The sequence below is a fragment of the Scomber scombrus genome, chromosome 5 (assembly GCF_963691925.1).
Source record: "Scomber scombrus chromosome 5, fScoSco1.1, whole genome shotgun sequence".
Lineage (NCBI taxonomy): Eukaryota > Metazoa > Chordata > Actinopteri > Scombriformes > Scombridae > Scomber > Scomber scombrus.
The window spans coordinates 14,738,557-14,757,461 of NC_084974.1; the positions used below are offsets into that span (position 1 = coordinate 14,738,557).

General features: G+C 38.7%; 1 protein-coding gene across 1 annotated transcript; it reads right to left on the reverse strand.

Annotated features, from left to right (window-relative positions):
* Positions 1-1,833: 1,833 nt before the first annotated feature.
* On the reverse strand, positions 1,834-17,680 carry si:ch211-261a10.5 (potassium channel subfamily K member 13). The gene is made up of 3 exons (XM_062419345.1): positions 17,533-17,680; positions 4,106-4,640; positions 1,834-1,936 (listed from the first exon to the last, which is right to left on the reverse strand). Exons 1-3 carry the CDS (start codon positions 17,678-17,680, stop codon positions 1,834-1,836), a joined length of 786 nt encoding a protein of 261 aa, XP_062275329.1.
* Positions 17,681-18,905: the final 1,225 nt, after the last annotated feature.

The following is an 18,905-nucleotide window of genomic DNA, read 5'->3' on the forward strand; positions in this document are numbered from 1 at the left end:
GGAAGACGGGCTTTAACACTCCTAATGGTCATTACGAGTACCTGGTCATGCCTTTTGGGCTATGCAATGCTCCAGCTGTTTTCCAAGCATTTGTGAATGATGTTCTGAGAGAGTTTTTGAACATTTTTGTGTTTGTGTACATCAACGATATTCTAATTTTTTCACCAGATGAGGAGTCACATGTGCTTCATGTTCGTCAAGTCCTTCAGAAGCTGTTGGAGAACCAGCTCTATGTCAAAGGTGAAAAGTGTGACTTCCATGCAGCTACTGTCAGCTTCCTGGGCTACGTTATCACGGCCAACAAGGTACAGATGGACCCAGCAAAGGTCAGTGCGGTGGCTAATTGGCCAACTCCGGACAGCAGGAAAAAGGTACAACAGTTCCTGGGATTTGCCAATTTTTATAGAAAGTTTATTCGTAACTTCAGCTCTGTTGCTGCACCACTGCATGCACTCACCTCCTCCAAGATACTTTTTCAGTGGACCCCCCAAGCCGAGAAAGCCTTTCGGTGCCTCAAGGAAAGGTTCACCACAGCTCCTGTGCTCACGGTTCCGGACCCCCAGCGGCAGTTCATGGTGGAGGTTGATGCGTCCAATCAGGGCATTGGGGCAGTGTTATCCCAGAGGTCCGCCGAAGACAACAGGGTGCATCCATGCGCCTATTTGTCACGTAAGTTGACACCTGCAGAAAGAAATTATGATGTGGGAAACAAGGAACTGTTGGCTGTCAAGGCAGCTCTAGATGAGTGGAGGCACTGGTTGGAGGGGGCAGAACAACCTTTTATAGTCTGGACCGACCATAAGAACCTTGAATACATCAGGAAAGCTAAAAGGCTCAATTCACGTCAGGCTAGATGGACCTTGTTCTTTAACAGGTTCAACTTCACACTGTCTTTTCGCCCAGGCTCACAAAATACTAAACCAGATGCTCTATCCCGTCTTGATGACCCTGAACCTGTTGCCAAAGAACCCGAAACAATCCTTCCACTGAACCGTGTGGTTGGAGCGGTGTCATGGCAGATAGAATCAGAGGTGAAGCAGGCTAATGATGTGAGCCCAGCACCAAGTGAGTGTCCACAAAACCGTTTGTTTGTCCCTCTGTCATTACGCTCCAAGGTAATCCACTGGGCTCACACGTCCATGCTCACATGTCATCCAGGCGTCAAGCGAACCATCTATGTAATCAAGCAGCGGTTCTGGTGGCCGACCATGGAAAGGGAGGTCTCAGAATATGTGGCGGCCTGCCCCGTGTGCGCACGAAATAAAGCCTCACCTCGGGCCCAAATAGGCCTGCTGCACCCACTGCCAGTCCCTCAAAGACCATGGTCCCACATCTCCATGGATTTTGTAACAGGACTGCCGCTGTCTAAAGGTAATACGACCATCCTGACAGTGGTCGACCGCTTCTCCAAGATGGCGCACTTCATCCCTCTTGTCAAGTTACCCTCTGCCAAAGAGACTGGGAGGTCATGATGATTAATGTGTTCAGGATCCATGGTTTTCCCAGTGATATCGTTTCAGATAGAGGGCCGCAGTTTATCTCCAGCTTCTGGAAGGAGTTTTGCCGGCTCCTTGGTGCCACGGTGAGCATGTCCTCCGGGTATCACCCACAGTCAAACGGGCAGACTGAGCGCCTCAACCAGGAGCTCGAGACGTGCCTACGATGCCTTGTCTCCCAGAACCAAACCACCTGGAGCGACCACCTCGTCTGGGTGGAATATGCCCACAACACCCTTCCCTCATCTGCCACAGGTCTCTCACCTTTCCAGTGTGTCAACGGCTACCAGCCCTGCCAATGAGAAGGAGGTCACGGTCCCCTCCGCTCATGCCATGGTCAGACGCTGTCAGCGGATTTGGGCCGGTGCTCGGCGGGCCCTCCTCCGGAGCTCAGCTCGGATGAAGGCAGCTGCAGATAGACACAGACAGCCAGCTCCTCCCTACAGGGCTGGCCAGAGGGTGTGGTTAGCCACCAAGGACTTGCCCCTTCATGTCGACTCCAGGAAGTTGGCTCCTAGGTTTGTGGGTGCATTTCCCATATCGAAAGTCATTAACCCTGTGTCTGTGTCTACCAAAATTTAGTTGAATTTTGGTACTGGCCCTGACTGAAACACCACCGCACGCTACTGTATAGGAGAGAAAAGAAGGAAAAACAAAGTAATGATACACAAATGTGTTTACAGTTCTAGGAATTTTTTTTGATTTCAGATGAAATATTGGATCATTTGAAAGTTTATTTAAATGAAACCATGTGAGAAGTTTAGAGGGAAAAACATTATTCAGTGAAAAACTGAAATTAATGACACAATGCTTTTTGTAGGACATCAAAAGGAAAGTCAGAAGTTCATCTGAAAAGTAACTGGTGCTGCAAAATAAATGTGGTGGAGCCTGACTCCGGTTCCTGTCTCCACACTTTCTGTCTCGTCTGTCTTCTTCACTGACTCAACATAAGTCCGTGCTCTCTGGATACTACTCTGTTTGGCTCCCTTCAGCCCTGATTGGCCACCCAAGTTCTCACCCCAGACTTATCCGACTTCAATGTGTGAAGTCAGGGGTGTCCAGTCTGATTACTTGCTGATAAAAAAAAAGGTTCCTCAAGGGTCAGTTCTGGGTCCTGTCCTCTAAATGACACAGTCTCCTCATTAAACAGTTGTCAATACAACCTTTATGCAGATGAAATGCTGATTCTGTACAACAACCCACTGAGGACATGCAACTCTACTTTAATGCTCTACAAGAAGCTCTAAAAAATCTTAAACTAGTGCTAAATACAGATACATCAAAATTAATGCTGTTCTCCACAGCCAGAGATATAGATACAAGTAATTTGCATATATCCACTACAAACAGAGGAAACATTTTCTTCCTGTTTTCATTTTTAACATGTTTGTAACTTGACATCATTGTAAATGAGGGAAACCTCAATGATTGTTCGTGTTTGAATAAAGGTTTGATTATCAAGGAACAAGAACAAATGCAGGGAACAAATTCAGTAATTGGAAGCATACATTATACAGTTAGCTTTTTATTTACATCTCCTGTCAAGTGGACAGAGATGTAGGCATCAGATAGATTTGCAAAGGATATCACAGAAAGAATTACACCTTTGCTATAAACATTTTTTCAACCCTGTTGTCGTCACTGCATTGTTTGGCCCATTGTGTTGTTTATTCTCACATCCCCAGACATGCCAGACCGGAACAAAAGCAAGATCAGATTATGCAAGCTCAGAAAAAGCGTAATAGGCAATCATCAATCATCAAACAGTAATTTTAGAAAAATGTTTATTTCCAAAAAAAAATATCTCTCACAAAAGTGCTGCTTTATCAGACAACAGAACATGATTCATACACTTCTCTACAGGGATTGTATATCAAGCTCAGGATCAGCATTGAGACATTAAATCATTAAACTGAGTTCAGTGACATAAACAATGATGCAAAGCGGGATATTTCAACAGTGTTACAAAACATTAGTCATTGGTCTAATCGTGATAAATGTCCACTTGGCACCAAAACTCCTTGAAATGAAATTAATTCTAGACATTTTAATCTGAATTTAGACTGTTGAAGAAAAGAATATTGACAACACCTTAGTCTTTTGATGAAGAAAACTACACATTACTATTGTGCTTATTTTCAATCAATCAATCAATCAATCATTATTTATATAGCGCCAAATCACAACAAAAGTCATCCCAATGCACTTTACACATAGAGCAGGTTTAGACCATCTGTCTCGCCTAGATAGCGTTGGGATTTGGGTGTGGTATGTGTGTAATATTTTAATTTAGCTAATCAGGCAGTGGTCTGTTATGTACTGCATTCTCTTCAGATGAACAGTTAACCTGTTCATGTTTTGCCATTAGTCCTATGTTTGTGTTTCTGTGGCACACGGTTTCAACTTTTGCTTTATCACAAAGGCATTTTCCAATGGCACTAGGAACACAGGAGTGCCACAGAATGCTGTCGCCCAAACTGCAAACTGTTTGCACCTGCTGTGTATGCACAGGGTTGTCTTCACAATAACATATAGGTTGCTCAGAGTCAGAAAAACACAGTTTGAACAGTGGCCTTAGCTGCAGCGTGTAGTAGCAACTACTACTATACATTTTAGCCAATGCCCTCAGCATCCAGTTTAGTCCTTGTTTGATGATCAAAGAGATGGCGTTAAAGAGGGAATAAGTGCAGCACACTCCTAAGAGCATCAGAAGACAGTTAGCTACCTGGTATACTTGGGTGTCCTCGTGGTGTTCTCTTTGGCCACTCACAAAGTCTCCGAAGCCCACTGTGCTGAAAGCCACAAAGCAGAAGTACAGAGACTCCAAATAAGTCCAGCCCTCCATGGTTGAATAGAGGGAGGCAGCCCCAAATGCAACCACCAGGACAGCAACAAAAAGGACGAGTGTAACTTGGTATACAGATGGCTTCCACTCTTCATTTCTGTCACTTTCACTGCCTCTGCACTCCAGTCTACCATGTCGGGTTCTCTTACTGTGGCACCACAATATCAGGAGACTAAGTAATGTTATGACTCTCTCCAGGAAGAGATTGAAGAAGAGAATGGTAGCAGAGCAGCCCAGCAAGCCATAGAATACAAGCAAGACTTTCCCTGTCATGGTTGATGGGGCTGTCACTCCAAATCCTATGAGAAACACATTAGGTGAAAGGCCATAAATAATTGTCATAGCAATTATAACAATAACATTAAACAAAAAATGAATGTAAAAAAGTTAAGTGTTATACTGTAAACTGAACCTTCATCCTGCACCTTTTTCATCACAAACTGCATTTTTTTGGGCTGTCACTGTTTCTAAAGGAGAAGAAGAAAATAAGGACATTTCATAATTGACTATTTGTATTTGAATTGCATTAATTGCTACTGAAATAAACTAAACTAAATAAACATGTTCACATTTTAAAGACAGATTTTTTTAGAAATGTAATTTTCAAAAACAGTGAAGTAAAGATGGGTTGCATTTGTGTTGCTGTATGAAGCAATTAATGATAGAAGGCCCAATTTTCAATGTTTAGAATTTATCAATAAAAGAAACAATGAATACAGTTGGCTGCAAATGTGTTCCGGTATCTCCATTTCTATCATACACGACTAACTTTAAATTGTGGGGGCTGTTTTTTTTTCATTGTTGTTTTGTATAGTTTTAGCCAGGGTATTGAATGACTTTCATTCAGTTTGTTGATCAAAGTTCATCCCAGTATTGTGTTTGAAATTTTGGTTATAGCATGACCATTATGAAATCAGTACTAACTCACTGAGCTGCATTTGGCAGTAAATATGTTTCCCAGGTTTCCCTTCCCACTCATTTCCTCCATCGTTTGATTTCTTTGTCTTATGTATCCCCCATCAATCCTCAGTTGTTCCACCCACCCTATCCCCTGCAGTTGTGATGACATCATGCTTCAAATCTGAGGACTGACTTCCTACGTTCAACTAGCACCATAATTGGGTCTAAATTTGAGTTTGTCAAGTACTTTGGTTTATGATGCAATGACTGCAGAAGTAATGACTTCCAAATTAGTTTAAGCTGAAGTGCTAAGACCTATTCTTAGGGTGAGGATGTGTTCTCACAGTGTGTTGAAAAGCAGGAAGGAAAGTCGTCAGACCGATGTGGAAATAGGCTACAAGTGTGGGAGCCATTGTAACATGAAGTGTGAAACCTGAGATATATATTTGCATCATGACATAATTGTAGTCAGTAAATACGGGAGTTGAAGTAAAAAGGAAATTGACCTGGCCTCAGGGCCATCAATACCTGTTTCCACAGTGACAGAGAGTGTCTAAAGATAGTGGAAAGAATAAGAAGGCTGTAAACTGATTCTCAGAGATGAAGGTTTATTTTTTTATCTAAGAGACATGTTTGTCCTCAATAGGTTCAGCTGCGATATCGATTTTAATGGATTGCAGATAACTTTGAAACACCTCTACCCTAACCTCCCCAAATCAAAATGGTTTTATATTTCCATCTAATTAGGTTCACATGATAAGTTAAATTGCATTTAATTGCTCCAATTTGTGTTACTTTGGCATGGTATTGATTGATCTTCAAGGGATCCTCTCTGTATCTGGACATGCTGAACAGCTTATTTAATCTGTTTCTTTACCATTTTGCATGACATCAAATGTTGGTAGCTGCTGTCAAAATAATACAAACTACTGTATTTATCAATGCACAAAGTACTGTACAGATCAGGATACCAGCAGTCCTGGCCTCCTCATAGTGGTGCAATAGAGATTTCAGGTCTTCACAACTAACGTTATGCTCATGACTGAAGTCCCTCAGCCTTTCTTCCCAGAGCCGGTGGGCATGTAGCTCTGCTGGTCTCTCCAAAGAAGAAAATACGGCAGCACCAGCCAACATGTAAAGAGCAATAAGCACGCCGAGCAGGTAGAAACGAGCAGTTTCCGTGCTTGGGAACATAGATGAGCAGCAGCACAAAAAATCGTTCTTCAGTGACATTTTACAAGCTTTACAGACTAATTTTCTTCTTTGAAGAATAAAATAAATGATATTTCTTCAGTGATTTGAATCCATCAGTCAGTGATACGGTGCTACATTTGTTAATCTAGTGAGTTCTTATCTGTCTGTCATCATCTAGTTTCTCATTGCAAAACTGTCATATTCAATGCAAGTCTTGAATTAACACTACTTACAAAAGAACAGTTTCCCTATCCAACAGCGTGTGGGTTTAAGTTGCTTCTGAGTCTGCAGGTGGCTTTAACTGTGACTTTAATGATCTCTGTATGCTACTGTTTATCACCAGCTCAATAATCAATTTTTACTCTCCTTTTATGAGCCACAAACATACACAAACATAGGCACTCCTACTCTCCCTCAATCTTTTTTAGTTAACATGGATACACAGACATAAAACCGACAGTGTGTAATAGTCTGTAAGTGTACACTGATCATGGGCTGGGCTCGACTCCTCTTTATCCTTATTTCTATTAGTGGTTTATGATTATTTATCATTACTGTATGGCACAATAGCTTTTATGCTTCCAGGTCTACCCTCACTTTCTGTGTAATTTATATTATTTATTGTCTTTCTAAGTTAATTTTATATGCAAACCTTCCAGGTGAACTGATATTTTAGCATCCAGTTTCTGTGTTTACAAATGTGAACCTGAAATTAGAATAGGCCCTTATAACGGTTCATAAACACTCGCCAATAGAGCAGCCTTTTTGATTGTCATGCCATGCCTAATTAATGAGTTAAAGTCAATTACATCGTTTCCGCTTGCTACCTTAATAATAAATACGACTGCAAGCAACCATAAGCACAAGAACATAATTTGAAATACATGTATTGCACAATTTAAACCACAAGTACCAACATGTGTGTATGAACAGAACTCACAACAGATAAAGAGAAACACTTGTATAGGTGACCTGACAATCACAGAATGTGCGTTTAAACCACTAGACCTAAAAGACAACACTGCTGTTTTAAATAGTAATGCACACTAAACTGCATACATCATTGAAGTCATTATGAAATATTGTATTTGTGATCAGGATGTCATAGTAAATTTGTAAAAGGTTGAGTTATTTTAGCTGAACATAACTAAATGAACATGCTTATGACACATTTTAAGTCTTTGACCTTTAAGTCCCAGTAAACAGCAGAGGTGTTTTGTGGGGGTGGAGCATATGAACCCAAGTCCCGACACTCAGAAGCGAGAAGGCAGGGTCACAGTTGGACGTGGTATTTATTGAAGGAGGGGGCACAGGAACAGGAATGAGATCAGACAGGAAAAGGATTAGGACAGGTTCATGTTCCGAGTACAGTTGGCTAGAGCAAAAAAGCTTGTGGGAAATGGGATGGAATGGGATACAATGGTGAGGAGAGACAAACACATGACTCAGGCAGAAATCGCTAATCGCATATTTCATGTGCAGAGCCAAACCTACGATCCATTGTTTCTAGTTACAGGTAGGAACAACTTGTAACTAGGAACAACAACTTTGGCTAGCCCTAAGTCGCTAGCCAGACTCTTCTCTTTTGTAGTGGAGCCAAACTTGCAAAGTGCCTCCCAAACTTAAAGAAAAGACTAAAGACCCAGCTCTTTTTCAAAGACCTCTGCTCTTGATAGACTTAACAAAAAAACAAAAAGGACTTCTTCTACCCATTCTATGCTTTTTTGTATTGCCTCTGTGCACTGCCTTTTGGCAGCACATCTACATCTTACGGGACTTAAACTTAGCCTTTTGGCACTTACTTGCGTTGCTCTCTCCTGACTAGATCCCTGCTTGTGTTGTTTCAACTCTCAGATGTATGTTGCTTTGGATAAAAGCATCTGCTAAATGAAATTGTAAAGTGTATTGTGTGTATATCCAAAGTCTGATATAGTATATTGCTAGGGTTCAACATGAAGATTACAGTCACAGTAGTTTGTTTAGAAATAATTCCAGAGACTAATAACAGGAAACACCACTACACATGCACAGGAACACTGTTCGATTAAAACCATATTTGAACCGCTTTGTACTAAAGCTCTTTACAATGTACAATCTAAAGTCAAGAGGTTGTGATATGTAGCACAAAAACTAGCAAAGCACTGTACACAGAACCTGGTTCTCACACATTTGTGGATTGTGCAAGGGTGTCACTTCCCAGGAACTGAACATATTAAGTCAGATATCAGACATACCGCCATACCAAAATAATAGCATCATTCCACTCAGTGCAACAGTGTGACTCATTGGTATGTCTATGAACATTTTTGGAAAAAAATAGTTGACTTGGCCCATTTTATCTCTGAAAGCAGACTAGCATACAAACGGACTCCAATAAAAGCCATTACAGTGAGGGCACCAACCAGTAAACCTTGCATTTCTAACAAAAAGTTGCCTGGGTGATTGAAAATGTACAGGTTACCCCAACTTAACCTCCAACAAGGTACCTCTTATATTCTTTAAAACACAAACACTGTATCACCAGCTCATAAATTGAAGAGGCCTCATGCTCAAGGTCTGTTCTTTTGTTGTTACTAAAGACTTGATCAGAAACTCACAGGTGGTAGCCAATTTGTTGATATGTGGGTCAATGACGTGCCTATGACATGTTCAGTCTAACTGCATTTTTTTCAGTTAGAAAAAGGTTTAAATTGATTTTAAAAAATACCATATATGTAGTACCTTTCCTTTATATGAAATCACTTTAACTTTTCAAAAAGTTATTAGTAATTTTTCTGTTATTTAAAGTGACAAAACATCATGTGGTGCGACCAATAAAACCAATAACTGTATTAAATTCAGAGTAAAATATCACTTTTAATATTAATCACTGATACAGTATGCTTAACTGAATTGTATTTTTAAATTTTTTCAATCATTTTTAAGCAATTTACAGGAAAAATAAGTCTTACATACATTTAAGAAGGCAACTGTGACATAATAGAACATAAATATGAGATTATTATTTACAAAAACTTAATGGACATGCAAATAATTTGTTTCGAAACACTTAAATTCATTTATTTTAAGATAGATCACGGTCGCACCACATGACTTTTTTAAGGTCAGTTCTAATTCATCGAGATGGAAAAACACATAAAACACCTAATTTACTATTTTAATATGTATTTATGTGTACTCAACCTTTCTTAATGTTTGAATTACTGCAATAGATATTCCAATATTTATTATTTTTAAATAAATCCTTATACGTCATTGACCCATGTACATTGAAAGAGTTACAGCATACTGCTTTCCTTTCTCTTCTCCATATTGGCCATGAAGCAGTCCACTAGTAGCACAACCATACTGTAAGAATGGTGAACAAAATCTGTGCAAGAATGCCTGTTCAGCTGAAGTGATTATAAGTAAGAGGATAAATGATGGTGAACTCTCCATCTAAACTTAACTTTTTGTCATCATTCCACTCAGTGCAACAGTGTGACTCATTGGTATGTTTATGAGCATTTTTGGACAAAAATGGGTGCCTACTTGTTTCGATACACACACACAAAATGTGTTATTTTTGCTGTAACTCCTCCTTAGAGCCAGTTCGGGAATACATTTGGGGCCATGTTGTTTTCTCTTTCAGTCATTTCCTCTTCTGATTATTATCCAAGCTGTATGCTAGATATATTTAGACTGCAGATCAATATGCTACAAGCAACATAGACTCACAGACAGACATGTTTCAACTAGATTCTTGACTTATTTTATACAAACATCTTGACTCAGCATTATTATATTTCCAAGCTGCTATAAAACCTCAAAACTCAATGGCTATAATTATCAACTCCATTAACAGTTATTTTCTTTGCAGGGAGTAATTCCTCTTAACTGCTGGATCTTGTGATTAGCTTGAATGAAACAGAGACAAAAAGGCACACACAAAAACAACAGGCCAAAGTTTATATCCTTTGATTTTAAAGTACTTTTGTGCTGTAAAACTCATACGAATAGCACATATGCATGTCAAGCCCAAGCTGAAGTCTGAAACTAAGCATGAGAAGATACAACAGATTACATTACAACTGTTTTATTTACTGAAAACTTTATTGTAAAAACCCATTAGGCACTAAGTGTCACAGTCATACAGTACTGTATGTAGTGTCAAATGTTGAAAATAAACATGCATTATAAAATTGTATACCAATTATTTCATCAAAAATACTGTATTAAAACATGCAATATTAAGTGTTTGTTGCTTTTACAGAAAATACATTTTTTTAGCTTAAAATTATGTCTTTCGCATATAATTGTATGAATGAGTGTTGCAAAGTCCAACACTGCTGCCATTTCCACAAAATGTAGTGTATTACAGTACAGAAATTATATTCACTTGACATGGAGAAAAAAATAGCTAACCACCACAATGGAACCATTGGGGAACTGGGACTGTACATTTGTATCCCTGATATTTTTGATGAAACTGCAATTCATTAGTAGCTTCAAAAATCCTAAAATGATCAATAAATGATTCCATTCGCATATAAACAAATTTGTATTAGTAGAGCTGATTCTGAACAAAAATGAAAGTAGCATAAAAACAATAAAAGTTAGTATTAGCATTACTCTGAAATACAGAATGTATTAGCTGTTTAGCTTATGAGATAATCAAGCTACATATTAATACTCTTGCATGGTACCAGCAATCACACTAGTTAATTAATGAACATTAGTGAATGAATTCATTAATTCATTAATTAATTTGCTTTTAATGCTGTAGCTTTTGTCAGACTTTGGAAAATAATCGTAGTACTTTGAAATTGGGGCTTCTCTACTAGCTTGATGCTTCAGTAGTAGTTGGTTGGTAGGGTTGATATCAATTTCATGAATATCACATTGGGTTTTTTTCAAAGTTGAAAAGTACATAAACCAGTAGGTTCACTGTGAGTATTTTTAGAGTGATGCATGCAGCAACAGACCATCATTTCTAGTAACACTTTGAGAAAATGAAAGAGAGCAACTCAAGGTCAGAGTTTTGGTTGAAATCAGCGAAGAAATGCACATGATGAAAGAGGTAGGTCTTTCCAGGGATCATTTTAGGGGAATTGCAGAGATCAGATATTTTCAGGATAAAAGGCAAAACCAGAGGTTTCACAGTTCCCTTGGTTCCATGGATTTTTAGCACATTTTTGAACACAACGCTGTCCAAAGACACACTTTCCAGAGTCCCAATGTGCACTAAACAAGGACATAAACATACACATTAATGACAAAAATCCACATATTTCTTTTATAGCAATGTGGTTTGGATGATGTGGCAATTTCCCAATACTTACTTTCTTTGCAAAGATCTGCATCATTCAGATTGTTCAGTGAAAGGAGTCTGGATTCTGAAAAAGATGATTTCATGCTTTATTTTGTAGTGTAAAATTTGGGTGATAAATACTAACAATGAACAATGTTGTATCTGCTTTAAGGGTACTTGATTATTGATTGTTATTTGCCAAAGATAATCAAGATTGAGGGCATTATGATAAAAGAAGAGGTGTATGTGACTGAGTGAATAGGCACATTTGATCTGATAAATATGCCCTAAATTATATGTGATTAAATGTATTACACTTTTATTATTATTATTGTTCAAAAGAAAAGAATGCAGCAACAAAAGTCACAAAACAGTATTGTCATTGAGATAGTATATGTCAGGGCCCATTAGTGTTGTAATGTATTTTTGTAGGTTTAGTTTTTGTGTCTTTTCTACTTCCTGTTTTATTCTGGTGTATTTTCCCTTGTCTTGTCTAGCTTCCTCCCCTCCTGTTTGCCTCCCTTCCCCTAAGGTGTTACACCTGGGCCTCGTTATCATGTAGGGTATATATGTGGTGTGCTCTTTCCCTTCTGTGCCAGATTGTCTTGTCAGTTTCCTGTCAGAGTTGCAGCGTTCTTATCTCAACAGATCTTCTTCGTGTTACTGACCAGTTTTGCCTTTTTGGATTCTGAGTTTTGCCTAGTGATTTTGTACTTCTGCCCTGTGTATTGGATTTCCCGGTTTTTGACTTTTAGACTGATTAAACGACTTGAGAACTCTTCATCCCTGTGTCCCTGTCTCTGCATTTGAGTCCACCTGGTCTGTGCCTGATAGTATATAACTCAAAGTAAGTGGGCATCAGTCAATGAACTGAGGTAACCCTTATGTACAACCCCTGGCAAAAATTATGGAATCACCACTCTTGGAGGATGTTCATTCAACTGTTTAAATTTCTAGAAAGAAAGCTAAGACAGACATGACACAAAACTATTTGTATTCAAAATGCCAACCTTCTGGCTTTAAGAAACATTTTAAAAAAGAAAAAATTGTTGTAGTCAGTCACAATTGTTTTTTTTTTTTAGATCAAGCAGAGGAAAAAAATATGGAATCACCCAATTCTGAGGAAAATATTATGGAATCACCCTGTAATTTGCAGTTCTAAAACAAACACCTGCATCAGATTACATCTGCTAATTATTCTGCAGTTAAAAAAGAGTGCTCACACCTTGGAGAGCTGTTTCACCAAGCGGATTGACATAAATCATGGCTCCAACACAAGAGATGTCAGTTGAAAATAAAGGAGAGGATTATAAAACTTCTTCAAAAAGGTAAATCATCACGGAATGTTGGAAAAGATGTTGGTTGTTCCCAGTCAGCTGTGTCTAAAATCTGGACCAAGTACAAAGAAAATGGGAAGGTTGTAAAAGGGAAGCATACTGGTAGACCAAGGAAGACATCAAAGTGTCAAGATAGAAAACTGAAAGCAATATGTCTTGAAAACATAAAATGCACAACAAAACAAATGGGCAGAAACTGGAGCCAATGTCTGTGACCGAACTGTAAGAAATCGCCCAAAGGAAATGGGATTTACATACAGAAAAGCCAAACGAAAGCCATTATTAACACCTAAACAGAAAAAAACAAGGTTACAATGGGCTAAAGAAAAGCAATCATGGACTTTGGATGACTGGATGAAAGTGATATTCAGTGAGGAATCGACAATCTGCATTGGGCAAGGTGATGATGCTGGAACTTTTGTTTGGTGACGTTCCAATGAAATTTATGAAGACGACTGCCTGAAGAAAACATGCAAATTTCCACAGTCACTGATGATATGGGGCTGCATGTCAGGTAAAGGCACGGGGGAGATGGCAATCATTACATCTTCAATAAATGCACAAGTTTACATTGAAATTTTGGACACTTATTCCTTCAATTGAAAGGATGATGACATCATTTTTCAAGATGACAATGCATCTTGCCATAGGGCAAAGATGTGAAAACTTTCCTTCAAGAAAGACATATAATGTCAATGGCTAGCCTGCAAATAGTCCGGATCTCAATCCAATTGAAAATCTATGGTGGAAATTGAAGAAAATGGTCCATGAAAAGGCTCCAACCCTGGAGCCGGATTGATGAAGAATACTGTTTGTCAATAGTTAAGTCCATGCCTCAGAGAATTCAAGCTGTTATTAAAGCCAGAGGTGGTGCAACAAAGTACTGATGGTGTGATGTTTTTTTCATGATTTCATAATATTTTCGTCAGAATTGAGTGATTCCATATTTTTTCCCTCTGCTTGATCTAAAAAAAGCAATTGTGACTGATTTCAGCATTTTTCTTTCTTTCTTTTTTGAAATGTTTCTTAAAGCCAGAAGGTTGGTATTTTGAATAAATATAGTTTTGTGGTATGTCTGTGATTTGCTTTTTTTCTACAAATTGTTAAACAATGAAGTATTGGACTGTTATATTTGCTACAACAATTTCTAATCATCAAAAAATGTCAAAATGACAAGACATAAAGTACCATTCTGCAAGGAAAATATCCAAGCTGCACACAACTGACCTTTAATCATCTTGTATTGATGCTGGCCTGGATGCTGTACTGGGCTCAGCTTCCTTGCACAGCATGACCACAGGGAGGAGTTATAGTAGAGGTGACCACAGCATCTGAATCCTGCCTTGACAGCGTAGAGCACTTCCTGGCCCTCACTTGAGCAGCATACACTCTGGACCCAAGAAAGGGGATATTATCAACAATTTGAATGGTCACATTAATTGTCAGCAACAACATTCTTATTTTCCAGTCAGACTCATACACATACAGACTTACAGATCTCTCTCTATCTCTCTCATGGATATCTTGAAGCAGAATTTTAGCTATAAGCCTTGTTAGTTTCCATATAAATTAAGCACATCATTGTGTTTAGTGTTGAATTCGATATGTTTTGTTCCATTTGCTGTAAGAATCTGTGCAGGTTCCTCTTTTTTTACCCATAACTACAGAAAGATCTATAAAAATGCATCCAGCATGTGAGAAGGCTATTTTCACAAATGGACCGAGCGATGGGTGCAACAGTTAGCCATTCTTTGTCAAAGACATGCAAAAAAATACACAAAAAATTAATGCGGATATACTCTTTCAAGTGCATGGGATCTCACATTACCTCTCCATATAGTGAGGTTGCTGTCACCTTTTTCCAACTCTGAACAAAAGGTTACTTATGGATGCATTGATGATTTACAACATGTGAAACTTTGGAGTTGTTGAAGGCATATTTTTGTTACATTTTATAGAGCTAGGCTAGTTGTTTCTTATCGCATTTAGACTGTGCTAAAACAAGCTGAATACACCCTTGGACTTCAGAATAAAATAGAAAACATATCTCATTTTTCTTTGCACACACTTTGCGAAGAAAAATGAGCAGACATCCACAAAACTAGTTTCTACTTTCAAGATACATTTTAGGTCATGGATATAATTTTGAAATTGTCTCAGGCAAAGAAGCCAGTGACGCATTGAACTGTTGTTATCATTATTATCAATAAAACCTACCGATGAGTTATGCAGTATGGATCCACAGCACTGTTTGTCATGTCGTAGCTTGTCTAGGGACGTGAGGTTGTGCAGTGTCCCAGCGCAGCACTTCACCTGTGGGTCTTTAATGTCGTAAGCCTTAATCCCACAGCATGTCAAATTAGTCTTCTCTCTATTGAGATGTCTAATTGGAGAAACATAGATGTTAATTATTATCAATGAGGTGGGACAAAAAAAGAATGCAATATTCTCTATTTAGGGTATCAGCCAATACCATTCATAATACACAATACTAGTGCTCTCTTTTTCCTAAATTTAAAATACCTCCAGAATATTTGTATGTATAGTAAGAAGTAACATCAGGTGTTCCTGTGGCCCTGGAAAATGAGTTGGCCGCCCATCAGTGCTGAACAAAGGTAACTGATATTACATGACATAATACTGACCAAGAGGAGCATGGAAGACCAATATGTAATATATTTAGTGTAGTAGCTCATAAAATGCCCATGATATGTTATCAGAGATTAAGGAAACATGCCAACTTGAAATACTGACTCCTCCGACTATAATACTACAGCCAGTATGTTCTCCTTTCCGTTCCAGTGCACAACATCTGTGTTCATTTTGGCCTGTGTAATCCTTCCCGCTGCCTATTCAACACGACTCTGGTGCTGGCACGTAATTTTTACCCATTACACTATGTGGTGTTAGGAGGTGTGAGATCCAGTTGATGCACATTTCAACACCTCAGATGGACAGATATGAAACACTGGCACACAAACACAGTGTGTTGTCATGGAAGCAAGCAAACAAAGTGGATCAACTGAGATGGATTCAATACCATCCACGTGAGGCGCAAGGAAAAAGGGTATAAGGGGCAGGGGGAGACAACTCACTGTAATATTTTTAATTTGGATGGCAGTAACCATTATAAAAACCTGCTGTCAGTGTTACATTTCTCCTTTTAATATGGATTGGTTATGTCATACCCAGTACCCAGTCAGCATAATAGGGTCAGTATTGGTGCTATATCAGATCAGTACATCCCTAACTTTAAAGACAGAAAAGAATATGAGTTAGAATATGTTTTTGTCTGGATGTCACGTTTCAGGATGACTTATTTGAAGCTTTATCAAGTTTTTATCCACTAAGAGCCAGGAGAATTCCAAAAGACAAGCAGACAGACAACGCCCTTGATTTGTTATCAGGTCCATCTGTCATATCATATTAGCAGACATGCAATCATGCCTTAATCTGTTTCAAACAAACAGACATTCCTTGTAGCTGGATGTTTATAAGGGTTTCCAGAAAATACACAAAGGACTTGCTGGATCAGAGCAAATGCTTTCATTCCTACACTTTTTGGAGACTGTGAAATCAGCTAAAGAGAATTTTTCCTTGCCACTCCTGTCTAAAACCATAATAGGATCTCAGAGACATGCCAAAAAAAAACCTCCCAAAAAACAGTTTCCCAGACATCGTCCTGTCTGCGGAAAAAAAACATTGCCATGGTTCAGCTATCGAGAAGCAAGAAGGGGGAATACACACATACCAAGCTGGTTTAAAAGCATCTGTCTCGCTGAATCTGTCACAAGTAGAAAGACAATGTACATAAAGAAGCTATGTAAAAAAAGGACTGCTTCTTGTTGACCCTGCTCCTGTTGACCCTGCTCCTGTACCCATATCTTGCTTTATCCTCCTTTTCTTCAAAACATTATCTGCACACTTTGTTTTTAGCGGTCAAATTTACACACAGGAACTTTTGCATCCAACATAAGGCCACTTTAGAACTATGATTTATCAAAACACAAAGATACGAGAGTTTAAATTGACAAGTGGTAGCAGAGAGTCATTTTTCAGAAGCCCATCATCTCGGCCCTTTCCTGAGTAATCGTTTACCAAAGACAAAATGAACACTTGGAATATTTATTTTTCCATCAATACCTTAGCAGAAAATCTGGGGATGAATTTATAAACTTGGTGGTCTGGATTCATTGTTCCAAATTATAAGGATTTGGGACCATACATTCATTGCAAATAAAGAACAGCTTAACAAGGTCTGGCTAATTTTTTTCCTGGCAAACCTCTCACGATTTCTCAGAGTCACACAGCACACATACTTGCAGACTATGAAGAAACAGGGTTCAACTGTGGAGTAGCAGTCGGGAAAGAAACAATACCAGACACAGCAACATACCAAAGTGCTCAAAAAAATGCCTCTCTCACTGAATCTGTGTTTTCATAGACAAGCATTCACATCTATGCATTTACCTGTGTCCATCACAGCAAATCTCAGTATCAGGCTGGTAGACGTTGCTCCCACAGCAGTGCTGTCCAGGTGTGCCATGAAACTGAGAACAACATATAGTCCCTTTAGCTGGGTTGTAAGGAAAACCAGTCTCTGAACATTCTTCTCCATCTTCTCTGCCCTTGTACAAAGTGTTGTTACAACAGAGAACTCCGCGTTGTGCCAAGCCATACGGAGCCTCTCCACAGCACTTAAAGAATCAGACAAAATACAGCAGTGTGCAGTAAAATACAGACACAACCAGCCACATATTCACATTCAGAAGTACATATGGGACCCTATGCATTCATTAATCCTTATATGATATGAAAGGGAAAAAAATGCAGTTCAAAAGCATGAAAATCTTTTTCAAATACTACATTCTAGACAAAAAAACATATACACATTGTGCAAATCTTACCAAGGCATTGTCATATCATCCTTTTGCATATGCATTTACGACAACAACACTAGCAGAACTTCTTATTCATAAGATTAAAAACCCACTCGCATTTGATGAAAAGGAAGCTGGGTGGAGCTCCGAGCTCTCTCTACAAAACTGCACCAACATAGGAGAGGTGTTTTTTTTAACAGTAATAAGTATGATGCACTTGTGCCACTTCATAAATAAGACTTTGCGTAGATGATATTGAAAATATTATAAACTACCTTATCTACTGAATTGGTGCCTGCCTAAAGGAACGTAAGGCAGTCACCTATAACTGATGGATTTTTTCCCCAACTTCTCAAATTCTTCATTCTTAATGTTAAGTACGGAAAACAAGGAGTGACTTGAGTGAACAGAAAACCCACTGAGGAGAATATTTTATGTTTCCCATAAAAGAACAAAACATCAGCAGTAAGATACAGGAAAAGGTTATTAATTAATTACTTGATCAATCCAAGGAGACCCATCAGATACACAGCCGTCACAGCACATGTGTGTATGTGGGTTATACACTGTAGGGACAGCATCACATTGACCTAAACAGATGAGTGGTTGGGGTTGGGAGGTTGGATACAGAACACAGAAATTAACAGCAGCAGTGAAAATAACTTTGGCAGCATGTTACATATTTTCCAACACCTGCAACATTTTCTCACAAAATTTGATATAAACGCAATACTTTCATTAAAAGTCAAAAGTGCAAAGGAAGGTAAACCTTTATGTACTTTATGCACTCCCATTTAAAACTGTATACAAAAATTAAGGAAAGATGAAAATCGCAGATAGGGAAATGGGTATGTTGAAAGTCTGTGACATTCATTTTTTATGTGTGCTACACAATCCCAATGCTGTTAACATTATTACTGCACATTGTTTATAATTTTGTATTACAAACGTGTTCTCTCAATT